Source organism: Canis aureus, chromosome 36 (assembly GCF_053574225.1).
Source record: "Canis aureus isolate CA01 chromosome 36, VMU_Caureus_v.1.0, whole genome shotgun sequence".
Lineage (NCBI taxonomy): Eukaryota > Metazoa > Chordata > Mammalia > Carnivora > Canidae > Canis > Canis aureus.
In genome coordinates this window covers 25237629-25260329 of record NC_135646.1, presented here as the reverse complement: position 1 = coordinate 25260329, position 22701 = coordinate 25237629, and the positions used below count along the sequence as shown (strand labels likewise).

Below are 22701 nucleotides of genomic sequence, written 5' to 3'. Positions count from 1 at the left end.
GAGACACTTGAAAAGCATCTGTACAACTGGGCTTGCTTTTGCGTTTCTACCGTGCCAGGAGAACATGCCCAGTGAGGCTGCTGGAGTTTAAGAGATGAGTGAAGTCGAGTCAAAATGCCAAAAATCGCACACTAGTCAACCCAGCTGAGAGCTAGCGAGACCCAACTGAGTGAGTGATCCAACTGTGACCAGAACCGGCCGGGAACACCCAGCCTGAACCACCAAACTGCAGATTCATGAGCTAAGAATGACAAAATATTATTTTAAGGCTCTTTAAACTTTTGGAGTGATTTGTTATTGTATTATCATGTTGATAATTAACTAATAACAGCTGGGGAGACAATTAACTTATACACATAGGACTTCTAAGAGTTTATAAATAATACCTTCATTTCCATTAGTTCCGCTGTATTTGGAGGAGTGCTAAGAGCTTTTTCAGCTATCTTCTCAAATTCATCACATAATCTGAAACACCAGACAAAATCAGTCTTACATAATTAAACTTTATACCTAAATACATTCCTGTGTACTATTTAAATGTGCCGCCATGTGAAAAATAAAGATGATCTTACCTACGTGACGTCTAAAGAATTAAAAAGCCAATTTGTGTCCATGCTCATTCATTCAATATACATTTAATGATCATTTATTACATTCCCAACCATGATGTTAAGTGAGAGAGAAATGGAGAAGATATAATAACGACTCTCAAGAAGTTCCTAATCCTATATAAAAGCCAGGGCCATAAACAATCACTTCCAACCTACAATTTTAGGGGCTCTATCAGAGATTTAGTTGAGATAGCACCCAAAAAGTGGTACTGGTTTGTAGGTCTATTTCCCCCTTAAGAGTGTAACTTCCTTCAGCAATTATATTCATATTTGGAGTATAAGCACTTACTGTTGTGCCTAATATAAGCTTCCTTTCGGCTTTTATGCATCCTGAATATTTTTTTGAATGATCTATGTTTTCCTGTAATACCATAACCATTACAAAATTTCTGATTATGTGGGGGGATTTTCCATGTAACCGATGCCAGAAAAAGAGGTTCCCGGAGCAACAGGAACACCAGTTGTTCTAAGACAAGTTCTATTTCTTGTCTAAATAGATGGGTATCCTGCTTTCTACCTTTCCACGAGTTTACTTAACATGAGCCAGTTTTCCTAAAAATCTCCAGGTTGGTCAACAAATAAGTTTTTAGTTAAGATAACATGTTATCACGGCCTTAAAGAGTAATTACACTGAGTGAAGTTCCAAACTTGAGGGTCGGTTAGGACTGAGGACAATTATTGGGAAAAATCCGCTTTGTGTACTGGATTATACAAACTTAAAATCTTAGTGATCTTAGAAAACGCTCATCTGATTTGTGCAAACAAAACTGCAAGCACATTTTAATACCGCCTTATTTCAGGCAGTTGGGTAGGCACAGTTGTGGTGAAAACCTAATAATAATCATAGCATAACGAAGCCAAGTAGGAGGGTCACTGATGACACCATTCTAATCCATAACTTTATTTGAAGGACAACTGATTCTAACATCCCCCTGAAAAAAAAAATAGTATCACATAAATACCTTGTATTTACTTCCTGGTGATCCCTGAACATTTTAGCTATAAGTTTTCCACAAATAATTTCTGCTCGCTTCACCAAAGCTCTGATTAATTCCTCACAGTGCATCTCAAACATTCCTAAACGAACAGTCTGCAATGTTAAGTATTAAAAGTTTAATAAACATGAAAATAAAAGATTCCCACAATTTTGCCTTTCTCACAAGGTGTGTGTGATCTAACAAGATTCAGATTTTCTGTTGTTGTTTTTTTTTTAATATGATTCAGGCAGGATTTTCTAAACACTCATATTCTGCAGCTATCTTCTGGGTAAATCTTCAAGAGTTTGTTATCTTGGAAGCCAATTCTATTTCAGGACAACAACGGATATAAGAACTTTGGAGAATTGAGTTATTGCTAAATAGACAGTGGGGGATTTAAATGTTACATATTCTCTGTACAAAACAGTAATGTGTGTTCAAGGTGGAAATTTTGGAAATTATAAAAAAGGACAAATGAAAATCTTAAATTACCAGCCTCTTGCTGAACAGAAGTAATCACATTTTGGTGTAATTACTGTATTTTCCAAAGGATTTTTAAACACTAAAGCAAAAGAAAAAATTAAGTTCTTGGAATTTTTGAGGGATCAAATTATATAAAGTAGCTAAAAGTTAGGCTTGAAGTACTAGACTTTCAGTCCTATGAGGACAAGAACCCTGTTTTGTCTCCTTCCACTTATCCAGGGCTTACTACCCCAACACTTGGCCCGTGGAGAGGCAAGAAATACTTTCCCTGTTGATAGTAACGGTCTGAGTCTTTCACTGTATGGTCCAAGAACACATCCTAATAAAACTGGGAAAAAAAGATCATTAGTTACAAAGAACAGTTGTACAAAAACAGATCATTTACCTTTCTAGATGTGTACTGTATCTCCTCTATTAGTTTTTGGTACTTGCGAATTTCTTGAATTATTCTCTCATAAGTATGATTTTCTTCGAGGAAAGCATCGACTTCTTGCTCAGCTTTTCTGGTGATCAGAAAGTTATACTTGTCATAGAGTCTGAGGTGTTTGGTAGGTTCCTCACTCTCTCTTATTACCACTTCCTTCACCTTGTCTTTGTGGGCTTCGATGATTTCATTCAGAATTACTGGTTTCAAGGTTGCTGGCTTAGACTTACTTTCCTAAACAAAGGAGAAAAATAACATTCATTTCCAAAAATAAAGGTAGTCGTATCCTTTATCTTTGTAAAAATGCCGATCTTACCATATATAGAGGTTTTTAAATTTTATTCATTTTTATTTTTTTATTGGAGTTCGATTTGCCAGCAAATAGCATAACACCCAGTGCTCAACCCATCAAGTGCCCCCCTCAATGCCCGTAACCCAGTCACCCCAACCCCCCGCCCGCCTCCCTTTCCACCACCCTTTGTTCATTTCCCAGAGTTAAGTGTGAGAGAAAAGGTTGTTTTTTTTTTTTTTTACTCACAAGACCTTTTTGATTTTATAACCTCTATAGAAAGATATTCAGTTTAATCATAGCAGTGTATTGAATATCTGAGTCTCATATAACTTTTTTTGTTTTCCTTCAAGGCTACCTAGTTTTGTTTTTCTGTAGGGATCAAAGAACTGCCACTTGAAAATATAGACAAAATAAAAGAATATGAAAACACCCAAAATCCACATTTTCTTTGTGCAATTGTATATGCTTTATAAGGTAGTCCTTGCATTGCATTTTGTTTTTAAAAAGTCAACCAGCTCAGTGTCATATCATCATATTCTTTGATCACAGTACTTTTTCACCTTGAGGAGTAATCTGTCTTAGAACAAAGAAAGACTGTTAAGTCACTCATTTGTTGACCTTTGATCTTTGATTCTGTGAACAGCGACTAGAGTAGACTAAAATTCCTAGTTACAAAATGTGCATTCTGCTACCACCATTAGAATAATGGATCAGACAACAATTTTAAATAAGCAAACACATCTCAACAGCTTGTCTCCTCTTCTCAAATAAAAGGGCGAGTACAGGGGATCCCTGGGTGGCTCAGCGGTTTGGCGCCTGCCTTTGGCCCAGGGCGTGATCCTGGAGTCCCAGGATCGAGTCCCACGTTGGGCTCCCTGCATGGAGCCTGCTTCTCACTCTGCCTGTGTCTCTGCTTCTCTCTCTCTATGTCTATCATAAATAAATAAATAAATCTTTAAAAAAAATCTTTAAAAAAAAGGGCAAGTACATGTGTCTACATGGTTGATTATCTTGAATCAAGTTACACTTAAAAATGTAGATGCTCTACCCCCCCCATTCAGAAGGGATTTTTCACTGTGACAAACAAAAATTATGATCCGTAGTGGATATTCTACAGCATTTACTAGATAATATCAAAAGATTCCTTAGAGAAAAAAAAAAGATTCCTTAGAGATCTGGGTAGTTTATTCAGGTCTCCAGGGTGTATTTGCCTAAGATGCTCATATTGCTTAGAACTAGATGCTTCTTGAGAACTTTAGTGAATCCCACCACCACCACTCAGCCCTGAGCTCCGTAGGTGCTTGGTGCCATCTATTCCAGAAAACAAAACACAACACAACAACTTTGGGATAAAGCAATCTATATTATGTACTGTATGCAATGTAATTATTGGATCAAATGCAAAGGTCATTAATATTCATTATGCAATGTTTCTTAAACATATTAACAGCCTGTCTGATGTCCATAGCCTATAGGTCTCTCTTTCTAAACATAACTGGATACCAGTACATCAGAACTATATTAGCATGTATACTTGTGATATGAATTCTAATCAGTTTCTATCAGGAGTTAAGGGGAATATTTTGTATGAGACAGTGCCAAGTGTTCCAAGGTCTATCAAAAGAGATCATAAGATAGATGGTGATATGCCTGCACTCACAGCATCTTAGCCCCTTGCACTTACCTATCATGGGGAAAAAAAAAGTGGATTTTAATTTCACTTTCTGTTTCTATCAAAGACTGTGATAAGAACAGCTCTACGAAATACGCTTCTGCAGTTGCTGTCAAAGGTCATCGAAATCACGTTCAATCATCTTACTCGAAGTGTCTTCTATATCACTTGTTTCCAAACCTAACTGATAACTAGCAAAATGTCCCTAGATGATTCTGGCAACCTGTCTCTGAGAACCAACTACCACCGTGAATCCGCATCTCTAGGAGCAAGAGGTGGTGGTGGTGGATTTGTATTTTTAAAATCTCACCAGGTGATGCTGACCCATAGGGTTTCAGAACTATTACCCTGTGTAGAAGGCCCCGTGTAAGATCTCTTTCTCTCAGAATCTCACAGCAGGAAGAATACCTGAGCAGTCTAAATTAACTGTTTAATTCCAATTAAAACTTGTCTTATTCCTTAGAAACCAGGAGACTCAGAGCCGTATTTTATAACCATTAAATCAAAGCAACTGTATTCATTCAAATGACGGTAATCCTTTCCTCTACTTTGAGCACACCCTGTGATTCTCACTAACGTGTTATATTTGTCTGTTGGGTAAGCTCCTTCAGATCATTCCTGAAAAAAAAAAAAAAAAAAAAGGCAGGGTATCCCTGGAGAAAGATGCAATAGAACTAATAGAACAAATAGAACTGAAGTTAAACGGAGGACAAAGTAAACTGTATTTCTCGAGAGACTTCTATCTGTGGCAACATGAGGAACAGATAACCTGAAAATAGCTATCTAGTTCAAAACCTGTAAGTGTGCTGGGGGGATAAAATGCCAAACACAACTTGTATAATACACAGTAAGGAAGCAAAATAATAGAGCAAGTCTAGGGACCAACGTGAGAGAACATAAACTGAGAGGTAATCCTGTGCCCAAGTGAGCAGCTGCCCAGAGACTGCTGATCCCTGGTGGCCTAAGTTTTGCTCAAATGAGTCTCTAGCAAGACGGGCCTCTGTGCAGGGGTGCGTGGGGATGGGGTGGGGATGATGGTCAGGAAACAAAGCCTCAACCCTGAGGAAGGAGGAGTCATAATTTCTGCACCCCACAGAAAGCCAAGAACACGGGAAGGTGACACACAATTTCAGAATGCTGACGGGCGAGGGAACCTCTGAATGAGGGAGGAAAGGCAAGGAAAATATCCTGTTTTGACCTTGTCTTTCAGTGCAGAGGAAAAAACATGGTCACCTGAAGAATTTGTGACCTGCAGCGTGTTCTCATGCAGATTTGGGTAAACTAGTACATTGCCAGTGTGGCCTACAAAATCCGCTGCGAGAATTTCATTTAAAAATAGTCCTTCAGTCTGGAGAGGCCTCCAGAGCAACCATCAGGAGAATATGCAAGTTCTGGAGGAACCCACTTAAATTAAGGCCTTAAGGACCTCCCTGCGTGAGGTACTTACATGTATAAGCCCAGAATAATAAAGAAAAAACACCCACAGAAATAAGCCACCATGGGCAAGGGTCATATCAGCAAAGCACCTTTTATAGAGAAGTAAAAGAGTAACAAATATATGACTAAATACAAGAGACTATCAAAAGCGACCTGTGCGATTTGACAAAGAACTTAAAGGAATTCCTAGAAAATAAAAATCTTAAAAAAATTAGAAGCTCTATGATGAGGATAATATCCTCACAATGGATCATTTCACCATCACAATGTTGAGTAAAACAAACAAACAAACAAGCAGGGGATCCCTGGGTGGCTCAGCGGTTTAGTGCCCGCCTTGGGCCCAGGACGTGATCCTGGGGACCTGAGATCGAGTTCCGCATTGGGCTCCCTGCATGGAGCCTGCTTCTCCCTCTGCCTGTGTCTCTGCCTCTCTCTCTCTCTCTCTCTCTCTCTCTCTCTCTCATAAATAAATAAATAAATAAAATCTAAAAAAAAAAAAAAAAAAAAACAGGTCAGTGATTATAAGATGACTCCACACAAAGTCCTGGAAAGAATAAATGGTAATTGTTGAGGGATATGCACACAGGTTGTAAGTCTATCTTGAAATTTCAGCTTAATAACTACCAAATTCGAGATAGTGATTCTTTTGCCACAAGGTAGGAGAGGAGTGTGGGAACAGGGAAGGGCAGTGGTCAGAAGAGCTTAAGGGTATCCATAATGATAGTCCACTTCTCTAGTTAGATTCTAGTACATGGGGGTAACTTTACTACCACCTAAAACTACACACTAGTTTCCTGGATGCTTTCCTATTCATATTTGTGAATGACTTCAATAAAAAAGAGGGGACCTGGGTGGGGTGGTTCAGTCGTTTAAGCCGCCAACCCTTGGTTTTGGCTCAGGTCATGATCTCGCAGTGGTGGATAGAGCCCTGTGTTGAGGTTGGAGCTCAGCGCAGAGTCTGCTTCACATGTTCTCTCCCTTCCCCTCTGCCCTTCCCTGCCCACCCCCTACTTGTGTGCATGCTCTTTCTATATAATAAATATTTTTTAAAAAGTAAAAGAAATAGGAAAGAATTTAACAAGCCACTGGACTTACAAACTTGAAAACATTTTAAGTGAAGGAATTATCAGACATGCTTGTTTTGTACACGAGACTGCAGTAACTGCTGTTGAAATACCCAAGTTCAGCAAAGCTTTGCTAAATACGTGGCCAGAGAGAGAAGGGAAGTAGAATTTGGGATTGGAGAGTACAGAGATGCTACTACTTATGGGAAAAGGTATATGAGGAGAGTAATCAACTGGAGGACGGTTTTAGAGAGCTACAACAGTATAAGGGAGGCCTACGGCATGGCTTGAGTGCTACAGCAAACACTCATCAACTGTTTTAAACTGGAGCACAACTTTAATTCTTTCCCTTAAGAAAAATTTCAGTCCCAAGAAACTAGGTATACTCCAAGATCAGCTAGTGGGAAAACAGTATTTTGTTGAATTAAAACTTTCTTATATACCAATTTTACCAAGCCATTTATATTCTGCAAGGCAGAGAATAGAGGTCTACACTTTTTAAAGGTTGTTTGAAATGAATATCATCATGGAAATTCAAGCTATCAGAATACCCTTGTTACTTACCCACTTGGAATACAATTTTGTCTCAACTCTTGGGACAAAACTGACAGCCTTAATCATGATGTCATAAATGTTCAGAAGGATGTCTGCATAGTCATTGAAATCAGGTTCAAACTTAATGGTGTCATTTTCAAGAATCAGCCTCATGATGAAACCCGGATGTTCATAAGCTCTAATAGAATCCTGCAAGAAAAAATTATACATGGATGTTAATATATTATGAACCAGGAGAGACTAAGCAGTGCACTGGTCCCAATTAGAAAACATGGGAACTCACATCTCCTCTTATGCCCTAGACGGTTAAGCCAATGAGGAGCTCTACTAAAAAGAGCAAGAATAATTCCCAGCTAGACGTGTTGGTATCTAGTATCCACCTGGCCTACAGATCAAGGAGTTCCAGAAAAAGGAGAATGTGCATAGCAATGGGGCTCTACACTCATACAAGAGCCCAAGAGAACATTCAAATTTCCAGGCCCAGGTCACATTCTAATAGGACTCTCTTCCAGAAAGAAAAGAGTTCCTTGCAGAAACCTTCCCCAGGCATCACGACCCAAATTTCGCAATATTTTTACTTCCCTTCACTAATCCTTCACCAACATGAATATAATCATGTTGAATCCTGAATCCTGAATATTCAGATTGATACTTTTTTTTAAAAAAAAATAGGTAAGTGATCTAAAAGTATACTTCCTCCTCTCCCACTGGAAAAAGTTCTTTTAAAAAAAAAACATTTTCCTTTTGAAAATAAATTAGTAGATGAATATTGGTGTAACTGCACCATACTTACTGGTGGTTGTGCTATTAAGTCTGTGAAATCCTGCATGGAGACCAAAGTGAGTTCCTGCAGCTGTAAAGTCATAAGTGTTGCCGCACAGTTGAAAAAAGATTCCAATTTGGCACTGCTGTCACCAGTTGGCAATTGTTTTTTTTTATTGCCTTGGTAATAAATATTCTGCACTTCTGGAAACCACCTTGGAAGCACAAAAGACTTTTAAAAGTTAATACTTCCAGTGAATCACTCCTTTTACATTAAGCATCAGCAGTAACTTCTAGACATCCAAAGGTCTTCCTAGAGAGGTACATTGCTAATTGACATGAGCCACTCTCTGAAACATAAGCACTAGCATATTTCACTTTTTCTTGGAAAATAAATTTTAATCACAGTCAATGGAAGATGACTCAACAATGTGATGCTGTGAGAAAATAAAAACGTAAATCTAACTCCTGAAACTCTGATTCCTGTACTTTTTTTAATAAAAATGTATTGGGGGATCCCTGGGTGGCGCAGCGGTTTGGCACTTGCCTTTGGCCCAGGGCGCGATCCTGGGGACCCGGGATCAAATCCCACGTTGGGCTCCTGGTGCATGGAGCCTGCTTCTCCCTCTGCCTATGTCTCTGCCCGCCCCCCTCTCTCTCTGTGACTATCATAAATAAATAAAAATTTAAAAATAAATAAGTAAGTAAGTATTGGATTACACAAAATACTACTCACTGGTCTCCAAAATGTTCTTTGGGAAAAGGATTTGTTAATTTAAAGCTAAAATGCAAATTGCTGATTAAATCAAGTAAGTTTGTTTGGTTCAATCCACTTGGTACTTTCTGCTATTCTGTTTCACAATGACTTGAAACCAAGTCAATAAAATCAATTATTTTCTTATTCCCCTTAATGTGAAATCCTGAAAGAATGACTGTTTTAAGACAGTTTCAAATATGTATGTATCCTCATAATAAAAGGGTAACAGTAAATTCACATATAGATTTATAATGATAACAAGTCTAGTTTTCAGTTTATAAAACCACTAATAGTACAAAATTAAGGAATATTGAGAACTCTTTATAAGAGATATTTTTAAAAAGTAGGGTCTTCATACCTTTAGGAGTTCCCTGAATGCCCCAAGAAAGATCTAAATTTTAAATATATGTATTCATTTCTTTAATAAATGAATTAGTATCTACTTTAGTATCTACTATGTGCTAGGAACAGTATCATGGGAGATATAAAAAGATATATCATCTCTTATAATAATGAAGACAATGCATCATAGGATAAAAAACAGTCTTGAAGTCAAAGGATTAAGATATAATTTTCCATTTAACTAACAGAGAAGGATTTTATAGTGAAGATGGCAATTTCACTGAAGGAAGGAAATGAAAAGTATCAGAAGAAAAGAATTTGAAATAGAAGTGTGATAATAAGAAAAATAAGTGGATGAGTGGGGCTAATATGTCTAATCATTTCATTGTCTATAATAGAGATGATAGATTTCTTCCTAGAAAATAGGAGAAATAAGTGGAGGAAAGTCTGTGAGGACTTTTGCAGAACTTGGGAACTAAACACAAGAAGTTGGGGCAACCTCACTCTCAAAAATGAAACTATGGCAAATCTTTTTGCTGTAAGGTGTCATTGTTGAGGCAATAGATAAAGAGGATGAGTAACAAATACTAAGTAGAGAAGGGCAATGCTATATTAAGAAAGGGGACCAAGAAACTGCCAGTTTATTGCAGTGACCAGTAGTTCAGACAAGATAGGAAATAGACTTGGGGCCATCAAACTGGAAAAAAAGACAAATTATGCTTTAAAAATTATCCAGTCATGGGATCCCTGGGTGGCGCAGCGGTTTGGCGCCTGCCTTTGGCCCAGGGCGCGATCCTGGAGACCCGGGATCGAATCCTACGTCGGGCTCCCGGTGCATGGAGCCTGCTTCTCCCTCTGCCTGTGTCTCTGCCTCATTCTCTCTCTCTCTCTGTGACTATCACAAATAAATAAAAATTAAAAAAAAATTTAAAAAAATATTTAAAATAAAATAAAATAAAATAAAAATAAAAAAATAAAAATTATCCAGTCATTGTCCCGAAGACATTTACAGGGCTCCCTATTATGTACAAAACACTTGGTACAAAATATTAGTCTGCAAAGTGCTTATAGGCACTTTGGAGGAAAAAACAAACACACAAGTACATGTTACAAAAGGAAGGAATGTTGCAAAAGAGGTATTCAAGAGGAAGAGATCACTTTTTAGGGGGAAACAACAGAGAATTTCATAGAAGGATCATTTGAGCTGGGTATTGGAGAACGAAGAAAGGCTTATCCAGTAATAAGCTGCATTAAGTACTAAAAACTATGTGGATCATAATATTTTGCCAGTAGAATTCAAGAGGTTTCATTCTGTTTAATTTCCTTAACCTTTTATTCAATTTGATATAATTATATATGCAAAGATGGTAATACTAAGAGTCACAGAGTTTAAGAGACTAACTTAATAATCAGAAAATTTTCCAAAAAATAAAAAGACCATGGCCCAGGTAAAGATGGATTCATTATTATGTTCTACAGAACATTTAAAGAATTAATAACCAATCCTTCATAAACTGCCCAAAGAGAGAAAAACAGAGAGAGGAATACTCCTGACTCATTCTATGAAGTCAATATTATCATGCCCAGACAAATACATCACAAGAAAAAGAAAACTGCAGACCAATATCCCTTATGCATGTATAACACAAAAATCCTCAACAAAGTAGTAGCAGACTGAATCCAGCAGCATATAAAAAGAATTATACTCCATGGCCAAGTGGGATTTATCTCAGGAATGAAAGATTAGTTCAATATATTAAAACCAATGTAATATACTAATAAAGTAGGAAAAAACCCATTATGATCTTAGCTGCAGAAAAAACATTTGGCAATATCTGCGTAACAGAAACAATCAAGAAACAAAGAATGAAAGGGAAATTCCTCAACTTGATAAAGGGAACAGCTAACAAAATGACAAAACACTGAAAGCCTTCCCCTGACATCAGGCACAATACAAGGATGTCCACCCTCGCCACATCTTTTCAATACTGTACTGGAGATTCTAACCAAAGCATTTAGGCAAAGAGAAGACAAAAGAAACAAATGCAGATAAGAAATGAAGAAGTAGAACTATATCTATTTGCAGATAACACAAACTTCTATAGAAAAAGATATAAAGGTTCCACACACACACACAAAAAAAAAACTATTGGTGCTAATAAACAAGTTTAGCAAGGTTGCAGGATATAAGATCAATGTACAAAAAAAAAAAAAAAACAGTTAAACTTTATCAAAATTTAAAAAATATTTGTGCCTCAGGGTGCCTGGGTTACTCAGTTAAGTATCTAACTCTCTCTCTCTCTCTCTTTCTCTCTCTTTCTCTCTCTTTCTCTCTCTCTCTTTTTTTTTTTTTTTACTGTCCAACTCTTGATCTCAGCTCAGGTCTTGATCTCAGGGTCATGAGCTCAAGTCCCATATTGGGCTTCATATTGGGCATGCAGCTTATTTTTAAAAAAAAAATTTTTTGTGCCTCAAATCTGTGCCTATCAAGCAAATGAAAGGATCAACCACATAATGAGAGAAATACTTGTAAATCATGTACTGAAGGTTTAGTATCCAGAATATATAAAAAAAACTCTTACAATTCAAAAATAAAAATACTACTCAATACAAAGTAAGCAACTATCTGAATAGACACATCCAAATAAGACAAATACATGAATAAGCATATAAAAAGATGCTCAACATAGTCATTAGAGAAATGCAAATCAAGCCCACAATAAGATAGAACTTCACCTCTACTAGGATGACTGTATATAATCAGAAAGATGGACAATAACAAGTATAAACAGGATGTAGAGAAAGTGGAACCGTCATATATTGTTGATAGGAACGTAAAATCTTACAGACCTTTTAGGGAACAAATATGGTAGTTCCTCAAAAAGTCAAACACGGAGCTATTACATAACCCAACAATTCTACTCCTAGATATATACCCAAGAGGACTGAAAACACACGTTCATACCGATGTTCATTGCACTATGCATTATTCCTAATAGGCAAAGAGTAGCAACAACACAAATGTCCAGCTACTGGTGAACGGATAAGCAAAATATGTTAGCTCCATATGATGAAATATTTGGCCATGAGAAGGAATAAAGTACTGACACAGGCTATAACATGGATGAACCTTGAGAGCATTGTCCTTAGTGTAAGAAGACAGACATAAATGTATACATATTATATAATCCCTCTGAGATGAAACGTTCAGAATGGGTACGGAAAGTATGTTAGTGATTGTCAGGGCACGTGGGAGGGGGAATCAGGAGTGTCTGATAACAGAGAAAGTGTTTCTTTTGGGCGGTGATAGAATTAGTGATGATTATCGCAAAACATAAGTCACTGAAATGTACACAAGAAAGTGGTGAATTTTATGGTAAGTAAGTTATATCTCAATTTTAAAAAATAGTTAGCAATCTACTGATTATAGCTAGTGACAGGCTAAGGGTGGTCAAGATGTAGATGACAACAAACAGAAAAAGTCACAAAGTGATTTCAGCTTGGCCTGGGAATGGTCCAGAACAGGAAGAGAGATGCTGATATTCAGGTGGCATTCAACTGGAGATATGCAGTATGAAATTAGTAACAAGGGCCTAGAGGTCAAAAAAACGTAAGACCTTGAGACAGAAAAGACAGTTGAGATCATGACATTGTCAAGAGTGTAAAGAAGACAAAGGAGCAAACACTTGAGAGGCCCCCACTCTTGGGGACGGTAAGAACATGGAACCTAGAAAACAGATTTCCAGAATGCAGGGGTGATAAACCATAGCAACTGCTGAGTCGATGCGGAGGGTGATTACGGAGAGAGGGTATTTGGGTTTGGGGCAGATACCATAACCATTTACTAATCCTTTCCCCACTGTGAGGAGCTGATCTGCGGTCTTTTAGCCATGATAAACACATTCTGGTTCACTACTGGAAGTATAGACACAGTGTTCTTCCCCTAGAATCAATCAGGAACCATCAAGAGCCACAGCTAATCAATTTACAACTCTCAGCAAAAGTTTTCAATAAAGGTTTGACCTCTACTCTGCACCCGTGATGCCCAATTGACCAAAATTTACAGTGGTAATATATTCCTGGGGTATAACCCTGGGGTTATAGATCAAGAAAATTTATTTGTATTCTGTCTTTAAGAGGTCATTTTCTTCCCTGTAATTAGTTATGGGGTTTCATTCTATCCCCCTCATCTATTTGTTTATGTTAACTAAATACTAGAATTAAAGGAAATTCTAAAGCTCTTTCAAGTAATGTCAGAAAAAGAATTTGATTCTGACATAATGGAGAAGAAAAAAAGATAAAGGAAAGATTCAGCCTTAAACTATGAAGATGTATCTCCAACTTTTGGAAATCATGAAGCCGTGCTGGAGTTACATGACCTCTGTTACCTGCGATTTGAGCTCATTTTAATGTCCTATTTATAATAACCCATGATAGAGAAAGTTTTCCTGTATTGTTTCAGAGCATATTGTCTGGTACCTACATCAATAATTATCAAGTGTGGCTATTCCATTTTTAAGGAACAATCTGAGACGTTTAACTACCATTTGATAAGTCTAACCTCTCAGTGCAATTGTAAACTCCTTTAAAGAATATAGATCACCCCAATTGTGCTTTAACTATTCTTCATCCCCCATCCAAAAGCAAAATGAGAGAGGTATAGTGCCTTAAATGTATTACTAGATGTCAAATATCTAATAAATGGGTAAGTTGATGATCATTCTCCCAACAGTATCCAACCCCACTCTTAGAAAAGTAGAAACCAGACATTGAGAGGAAAAAAAAAAAAAAAAACACTATAATTATTTTAGTTCCTGCACAATCTACGCTGTGTAGAACATTCGGATAGGCCACACAGACCAACTCCGTTAAAGATATTATACTTAATTCTTGAACAGAAATAATTACAAACTTATTAAAATAGGATTTTCTTAAAAAATAAAATAAAATAGGATTTTCTAAATGTAGCTAAAATATAGTTCCCCACAAGAACATTTTTAAAATTGTGTTTTCCTCCACGAAATTTCAAAACTTTACATTTTAAGTAGAGTCTCTTTAGCAGATTCCATGTGTTTCATGACAATGGTGTGAAATGCTGACAGCTCTAATGCATCCTGGCGGTTATGAAACTCTTCTATATCAACTAAACGTAGTTTTCTGCAAGACATAAAAAAATAAGCAATAATTAAGGCAGGAGATTTCTTTGCTTTTAGTCTTTTTGTTAACTGGTCTCCTCGAAAATATGATATTCCTAGGTTATATCATTAAAATGTTTATTTAATAAAATTAAATATTTAAGAACATGAAATTTTAAAAATAATTTTAATTTTTTAACTAATGTAATTAGATTTGATAAGGACACGGTATAAATTATGAAGCATTCTTGTGAAGTAGAACAAAATCGAAATAACGGATTTGATAGATAATTTAGATAGATTTTTGCTTTCAAATTGGAACAATTCCAATAGGAAAAGATAAAGCTCAAAGCTTGGAAGCCTCGCTACTCCTAAAACAAAAATTGTACCCACTCTAAAAAGAAAGCAATTTTGCATTTTAGGGCGCTATGGGGTGGGGGAGACCTCACACTTAATTAAGACCTATTGTATCGCAATCTTATGATCCTGTCTGGTTTTGTTGTTGTCTTGGGTTTTTTTGTTTTGTTTTGTTTAAGAAAACACAGTGCTTACTCTAGTCAACAGCTTTCCATTCAACTTCTTTTCTGACTACAATGCTATGGATCTTTGTTATACACATGGTTTACACATTTAAGACGTTTCTGTTGGGGGGCTCCACGCTGGGTGTGGAGCCTACTTAAAAAAATTAATAAAAGAATTTTCTGTTGGGAATACTGGGCGAGCACATGGAAAAGAGGAAACTGAACCCTAATCTTACACCACACACAAAAATTAACTCAAAATGGATTAATGACTTGAATATAAGACCTGAAACCATAGAAGTCCTAGAAGAAAACATAGGCAGTAAGCTCCTGGACATGAGTGTTGGCAATAATTTTTTTGGATCTGATGCCAAAAGCAAAAAATAAACAAGTGGGACTACATCAAACTAAAATGCTTCTGCACAGCCAAATCAACCATTAACAAAATGAAAAGGCATCCTACTTACTGAATGGGAGAAAATATTTGCAAATCATATACTAAGAAGGGGTTAATATTTAAAATTTATAAAGAACACGTACAACTCAGTAGAAAAAAAAATCCGATTAAAAAGTGGGCAGAGGATTTGAATCAACAGTTTTCCAAGAAGGCACAAAGATGGCCAACAGGTATATATGAAAAGATGTTCACATCACTAATTATCAGGGAAATACAAATCAAACCAAAATGAGATTATCATCGCACACCTGCTAGGATGGCTATTAAAAAAAGGTAAGAAATAAGTGTTGGCGAGAATGTGGACAAGAGAGAATCCTTGTGCGCTGTTTGTGGAAATGTAAATTGGTGCAGCCACTATGGAAAACAATACGGAGGCTCCTCAAAAAGTAAAGAATAGGACTACCATATTATTATCAGCACTTCTACTTCCAGATATTTATCTGAAGACAATGAAAACACTAAATATACATGGTTTACATATTTATTACTCATGTTATTGCATTATTGATAATAGTCAAAACAGGGAAACAATCTAAATGTCCGTTGATGGATAAGGAAATCGTGATACATAAGTATATGTCATGGAATATTATTCAGCCATAAAATAATGAAATCTTGCCATTTGAGACACCATGGATGGACCCCAAAAGCATCATGCTAAGTGAAATAAGCCAGACACAGACAAATAACTTGATGACCTCATATGTGCCATCTAAAATACTGGAAACTGACCTCGTGGATGTGGAGAACAGACTGATGGCTGCCTGGGGCAGGGGATGGGGGGGGGGGCAACATAACCTCACTCTCTTAGACCTCTTTCTCTCACATTCAACTACTCTAATTCATGGCCTGTGGTAATGTCCACGTATATGTCCATATACACTCTACACACGTCTTCATATATACACACTATTTTTCAAGCAAATATACCTGTGTGGTGTGTAGGCTGTGACTGCGTTACACACGCCAGCTCAGACACGAAGTGGGTTGTGTGCATCTACCCACTGAAGGACACAGGCTTGCACACTCCCATCTACAAACATTCCCTTCGGTCTCCACACCTGTGCACTTTCACAGCCATCCAGATGATTCTCTCATTACCCTTCCCCAGCCCACGGCCACACACATGGATGTTCTCTATCTTCAAGAGCTGCTGAGATTAAGGCCCAACTGACTGTGGCCTGGAGGAAGGATGCCCTGGGTGATCAATGCGGCCTCCTGCTCCGAGAGGAGGACTCTCAGCTGTGCAACGACTCGTGTCTGCAAGGGCAACAATGAAGTTGCCAGAGTCCTCTTCCTCCCCGCAGACTGCAAAGCTTCTTCCTCATTTGTCTTCAACCCAGATGCCATTTGTCATCACCCCAGATGCCTTGAGGTTTGCTTCAGTTGCTGCTACTGATACCTCCGTCGCTATGACCGTGGACAGCAAGTCTGGACACATCCCTCATTTACTGTTTTTGATCTGGACTTTATTCCCTTTTTTCTTCCCCTCTCTCCTCTCATTTTCTTGACTCTTGCCTCCTGACAGGGCCCAACAAAGTCAAGCCTTTTATGGATGATGCTAGGGACTGCAGCCTCACCCCCCAGCAACGAGTGTGCCCTGGTAGTTCTATCTACCAGGTTACAAAATGGTTAATGGTTACAAAAGAAAACAGCTCTGGTGGTGGTGTGAAGATAAAATGTACCCCTGCATGCAAACAGCCTTTGTGGAGGTGAGGTCATCCTATGTATGACCTCATGACTGCAAGCACAGTCAAATCACAGGGCTGGGCAGGAGAGGAATACCCGAGAGAAAAGAAATGGGAAAAACATGGGCAAGGAGATAGCCTCTTCCTATTCCAAAGGCCAAATTCCAGCGGGCAAAGAAATCCACGTCGTACAACAGAACGCAGAACGATGCTTTCCAGCAGTGTGTGGTTTGACCAACAAAGGCCACGTTTAGGCCGTGTGTACGTGTAGGCGCACGTGTGTATCTGATCATATGAGCACAAAATAAAATAAGGGAAGCTATCCCGCGGGATGGTTGCCATGGGTCTTTGGCTGGGCAGGTGGAGAGGAGGGCAGCGAGGAGGAAGAGAAAGGCTGGTGGGTGGAAGTCAGGCAAAAAAGTATATATGATCACATTTATATGCTTATATAAAAGTTTCATAGATGGCCGCGTGTTTAATTAAAATTTATTTTTAAAAAGCAGACAGGCCCAAGCCAGTAATATGACAACAACCTGATGCACTGCCAAAAAGAAAATGTGAATTTTTCTTCGAGAATAGTTGCATTTTAGTAAACTATGCTGGTGAAATGTGGAAAAGGGCAGTAGGGGCTATCGAATTTAGATGAGACCATACACCCCAATGGCCGTTTCTTTCATGCAGTGGGTGTCTGCCAACTAATGCACCACCAAAGCCATTTCTTACAGAAACAGTATTTGGTGATCACTGAGTAGCTTTCAAAATACATTTTTGTATTATAGCACTGCATAAGCTATTCTGACAGTGATCTGCTCTCAAATCATTCCCTGCAAAGCTTACTTTAAAAAGGGGGGAGCTGGGGATCCCCGGGTGGCGCAGCGGTTTGGCACCTGCCTTTGGCCCAGGGCGCGATCCTGGAGACCCGGGATTGAATCCGTCGGGCTCCCGGTGCATGGGGCCTGCTTCTCCCTCTGCCTGTGTCTCTGCCTCCCTCTCTCCGTCTCTATCATAAATAAATAAAAATTTAAAAAAAGGGGGGGGAGCTGTATAATGTGAAAGTTTTAAGTTAAGTACCTTAGGAAAGAGCCATGTAAATCTATGTAAGAAACTTGTAGCATATGTAAGGTTTTGCTGGCATTTATCCTACAAAAATAGAATATTTTAGTATGAATTTGCTGAATGTAAGACCATGGACTCTGTTTTTATACTATGACCTGATTTTAAAGGTCCAAAATAATTTGTTTTTAAAAGTTTGTCCTCGTGCTAAAGTGTCAGTGTATGTATAATTGATCTGGTTGTAAACTATATTTCGAATTAAATCCTAGTGTAATGACGTGGGCACTTGACGAGATGAGCACTGGGTGTTATTCTGTACGTTGGCAAATTGAACACCAATAAAAAAAATTATTAAAAAAATAATAAAATAAATCCTAGTGTAATAAGCTTTATATAACTAAAGGTTTTAAACTGCTAAAACACTTCCTATTTTTAAGAGATGTGAGATGCAGTATGGGACTAATTTAATTTTTCTTCCTTAAGCCCAAATATTAAACTATTAAAGGGTCCCTCCAACCTTAAAGATTCATTCTGGCTTTCAGTAATTTTTGTAATCTAGAATATGAATATAGTTTAGTGTATGATGTCAGTATATATATTTTTTGTTACTAGTCCAAGTGCAACCCAGGGGACCATTAATGCAAAAGATGTAATTTCTTACATAGTATCTTGATAAGGTGTTTTACATAAATATAACAGTTAATCCAACAGTAAATTACAAATCTGTATGGGAGACTCAATTTAAAAATTCTGATTGTAAGTGCCCTATTCTAATTTGGTGGTTTACATTTTAAAGCAGAGTGGCTAAATTGTGTTTCTCCAGTTAAACTTAGATGAGGTGACATGGCTCAAGTCAAATAATGCTATCCTAAAGTTTACATAGTACTTCATGTACATTTGTGAATTTCAAGCATGAAATTAAAAAATAAAATTGCCTCTTCCCCCCCCCCCCAAAAAAAAGAAAAAAGCAGACAGGATGCAACTCTGTGGGGTCAGAGGATGCAATAAAAATTGCAATAAAAATTATGCACAGTTCAGGTCTAAGGACGGGCTTCCCGTCGAATGGTTTCAGGAGGCCCCGCAAAGTGTGCTCGCTTCCCATGCCCTCCTGCCACACAGCAGGTGCAGCCAAGACCCGGGGACCCCGCAGGGCCGGCTGCTTGGGGGGGGGGGGGGGGGCTGCAGTCGTGGGGGTCGCAAAGGTTGGAGTTGGGAGGGAAGGCTCCAGACTATTTAGAGACTGGGTGTCTCCTCTCTCCTAAGGCAGGTCTGATCCAGATTTTGAGGTTCCTGAGAGGAGCCCTTCTCTAGGAAACAATCTATGGAAATCCTACTGCTTTTGCATCCTTTAGGAAGCCTGTGCCCGCAGGTGCATATGCTAGGACACCCCCCTGACACCCTAGAAGGCACGGTGCAAGGGAGGGAGCATGAAGCTGGAGCTTCTCAACCCAGGGACCAGCTGTCCTCGGCCCTGAGCAAGCAGGTCAGCTCCACGCCCCCCCCAACCAACAGGATCCACATCCAGCTGTGCCAAGCACGTGTCACCTGTGGCTGTGCATCCCACCGTGACAATGTCTATGAGGTGATGATGCATCACCTCCAACAGTCATGCCATTCGGGTAGGCGATACCTTCTAGGCTTCTACACCATCCAGATGATTGGAGCGGCTAATGTTTTGTGGGATCTAAAACAAAGCATGACAATTCAGCCCCTAAACTGTGACTAGTCCTTAAAGTCTGTGCGGTAGTGGGCTCTGGGGTGGGGGTTAGAGGTAACTGGGCGAGAGGTAAAAGGCAATGTCCGTGCTCTACTGCACCTCTACGCTGCTGATTTAAAACCAGTACCAGTTACCATACTGATGGTAAGTTTGTAGTCATTTTTTTTATTTGCAGTTAAAACAGTAAGAGAAATCATTAAGGTGTGACGAAATAGCTCTTATAACCCTTTTAAGAGGCAGCGCGGTAAGGCCGGAGATACTCACTTATAAGTACTGTGCCACAAATCTAGCACAGCCAACATTGTAGGGTTCAGTGTGTTCAAGTGATCCTTAATATAATTGCTTGCAGCTAAAAAAGATTTCCTCCAAGGTTTGGGAAGAATTTCCATTCTGAAAACGAAGAAAAAAATCGGCTATCTTTAGAAATCAAAACAAAGTATTGTTTTAGCATACTTTTTGAGTAATAATGCTTTTTTTTTTTCTTTAGAGATTGGTGGGGGAGCAGAGGGAGAGAGAGCACCTTAAGCAGTCCCCATGCCCAGCCCTGAACCCGACTTAGGACTCGATCTCACAAGCCTGAGATCCTGATCTGAGCCCAAATCAAGAGCTGGTCACTGAACCAACCGAGCCATCAAAGTGCCCCAATAATGGCTGCATTTTAATAAAAAGTATTATGTATCCCTTACAGTCATAGCAAAACATATAATTATATATTAAAAAGGCCATACTTTCTATAGTCTAAGCCATATAATTTTAGAATATTAACATATGAAATTAGACTTGAATCTTTTTTTAAAGATTTTATTTATTTAAGAGAGAGCAGGGGGAGGGTCAGAGGGAGAGAGAGAGAGAAGTGGCCTCTCTGCTGAGCGGGAGCCCAGCTTGGAGCTCAATCCCAGGATCCCAAGATTATCACCTGAGCCGAAGGCAGACACTCAACCGACTGAGCCACCCAGGCGTCCCTGAGTCTTTTTCAAGTTTTATTTATTTAAGTAATCGCTACACTCAACCTGGGGGCTCAAACTCATGACTCCAAGGATCAAGGGTCATATGCTCTCCCAACTGAGCCGACCAGGTATCCCATAGACTAGAATCTTTAATACATACGGTAACTATTTTTCCTTTAAATACTTAACCAAGGTCACAAATAACTAATAATGATGAATAGAAATAGTAGCCAGCTTTTTTCTCATATATATCTTGAAAGACTTCATTTCAAGACACAAAATGTTTAAATTTTTCTGCTTTGGGTTTTCTTTTTTTTTTTTTTCTGCTTCCGGAAATTCCCTTCAACTTAACCTCTGTTTATATGTAAAGGACACTTCCAACATCACCAACACTAACATCCTTATTTGAAGACTCCTATGACTTGAATAGTCAATCGTCCTTAATACAGCAAAGATATGCCATTTTCATCTTTCAGAGTATATTTAAACATTTGCGTTTGATGCCTACAATTTTTTTATTTTCACTGACTTTAAACACTTAATCTTGTTTTATTATATAGCAAGCTTAATTCAGTTTTCAGTCGTAGTCATAGCACCTTTACAATTAAAAAGATGATTTTTATCTCTTCCCAGGAGAAAAGCTGTTCTCCACATAAGATATGTTGGAAACGACTGAATAATTTTTTCTTGCCATTATATGAAAACGATCGGAGGCACTTTTAAATAGTATGAAAGAAGCAACACGGCATTGTTTACTAAATCCTAAAAATAGAAGCGCTATTCTTCAAACTATTTAAGAGATTTATTCCTAAATGTTAATTACTTAGGGAAATATATAGCAAGTGTATTTTTCTATTATGTGTCCTATATTTTAATCTAATAAATTGGAATATATTCTATATATACGTATTTTCCGCAATGTTCCCCAGCATGTTTTTATGCATTCCAATTGCCATTAAGCTCTGATATCCTATTACATCTGAAGCCTGTACTAGTAGCCATGGAAATACAAAGATCTCTACCAAGTTCTTTCACCAGTGCACTTCTGTTTTAAGCACACGGGTGTCCATATTCATCCCTCTGCCTACCCATTTACCCATGGATTTGTAAACAGAACATAGCAGGGCTTAGATTCATAAACATAATAAGAATAAGCAGTTGTATATATGAAGTACCTAAGTTATAAGCATCTATAGGAGAAATATAACCAGTGTATGAATATATACACATACACAAAACAGTCATATCATCAATATTCTTACAGAAACGTGATCACTTACTCAGCACGGTGGGGTGGAAGTTCATCTGGTTTTTTATCCTCTTCTTTTTCCCTAGGATCTTTTAAAACAAAATCAACTAAAAGAAAATTGAAAAGTTCTGATAAATAACCTGATGTGGATTATATTTCCAAGCAATTGCAAAACTAATTCCACTAAAATCAATCACTATGTCATCTAAAATAATGGAGCAGTTTGTGTGTATGACGACTAAAGTGGTTATGAGAAAACCTACGATGTCTGTGTCTTTGTGAGTGTATGGGCACTCTCCTAAGAGCAGGTCTCTATTATTTCACTTGAGAATAATAATTGGTCTTAAGATGACATTTCCTTCATAGCAACTCTACCAAAAGTATTTTCCGCTGAAGGGCAACAATACAGAATCCTAACAGTCTGCTTTCATTGAGGAAACTTAGGTATTGCTTTGTTCTCTTCAAAGTTGCGTAAAAGCATAAAACATAAATCAGCAGAAGGAGCTATGGTCCTTAATCCAGTTCATCTGCCCTTGAAGATGCTCTTTCTAAAACGCA

At 38.1% G+C, this 22701-nt stretch overlaps 1 protein-coding gene across 4 annotated transcripts in view; it reads right to left on the bottom strand.

The window, feature by feature from the left end:
- Positions 1-22701, bottom strand: part of DNAH7 (dynein axonemal heavy chain 7) — a 233335-nt gene that overhangs the window by 182097 nt on the left and 28537 nt on the right. For all 4 annotated transcript variants that reach the window (XR_013372697.1, XR_013372696.1, XM_077884754.1 and 1 more), the window contains exons 8-15: positions 22175-22250; positions 20212-20337; positions 14414-14533; positions 8309-8492; positions 7525-7704; positions 2457-2729; positions 1574-1701; positions 387-465 (exon numbers count right to left, since the gene is read on the bottom strand). Coding sequence is in view for 2 of the 4 variants with exons in the window: in XM_077884754.1 (XP_077740880.1) it covers positions 387-465; positions 1574-1701; positions 2457-2729; positions 7525-7704; positions 8309-8492; positions 14414-14533; positions 20212-20337; positions 22175-22250 (1166 nt within the window). In the remaining 2 variants the exon portion in view is untranslated. The remainder of the gene's footprint in view (positions 1-386; positions 466-1573; positions 1702-2456; positions 2730-7524; positions 7705-8308; positions 8493-14413; positions 14534-20211; positions 20338-22174; positions 22251-22701) is intronic.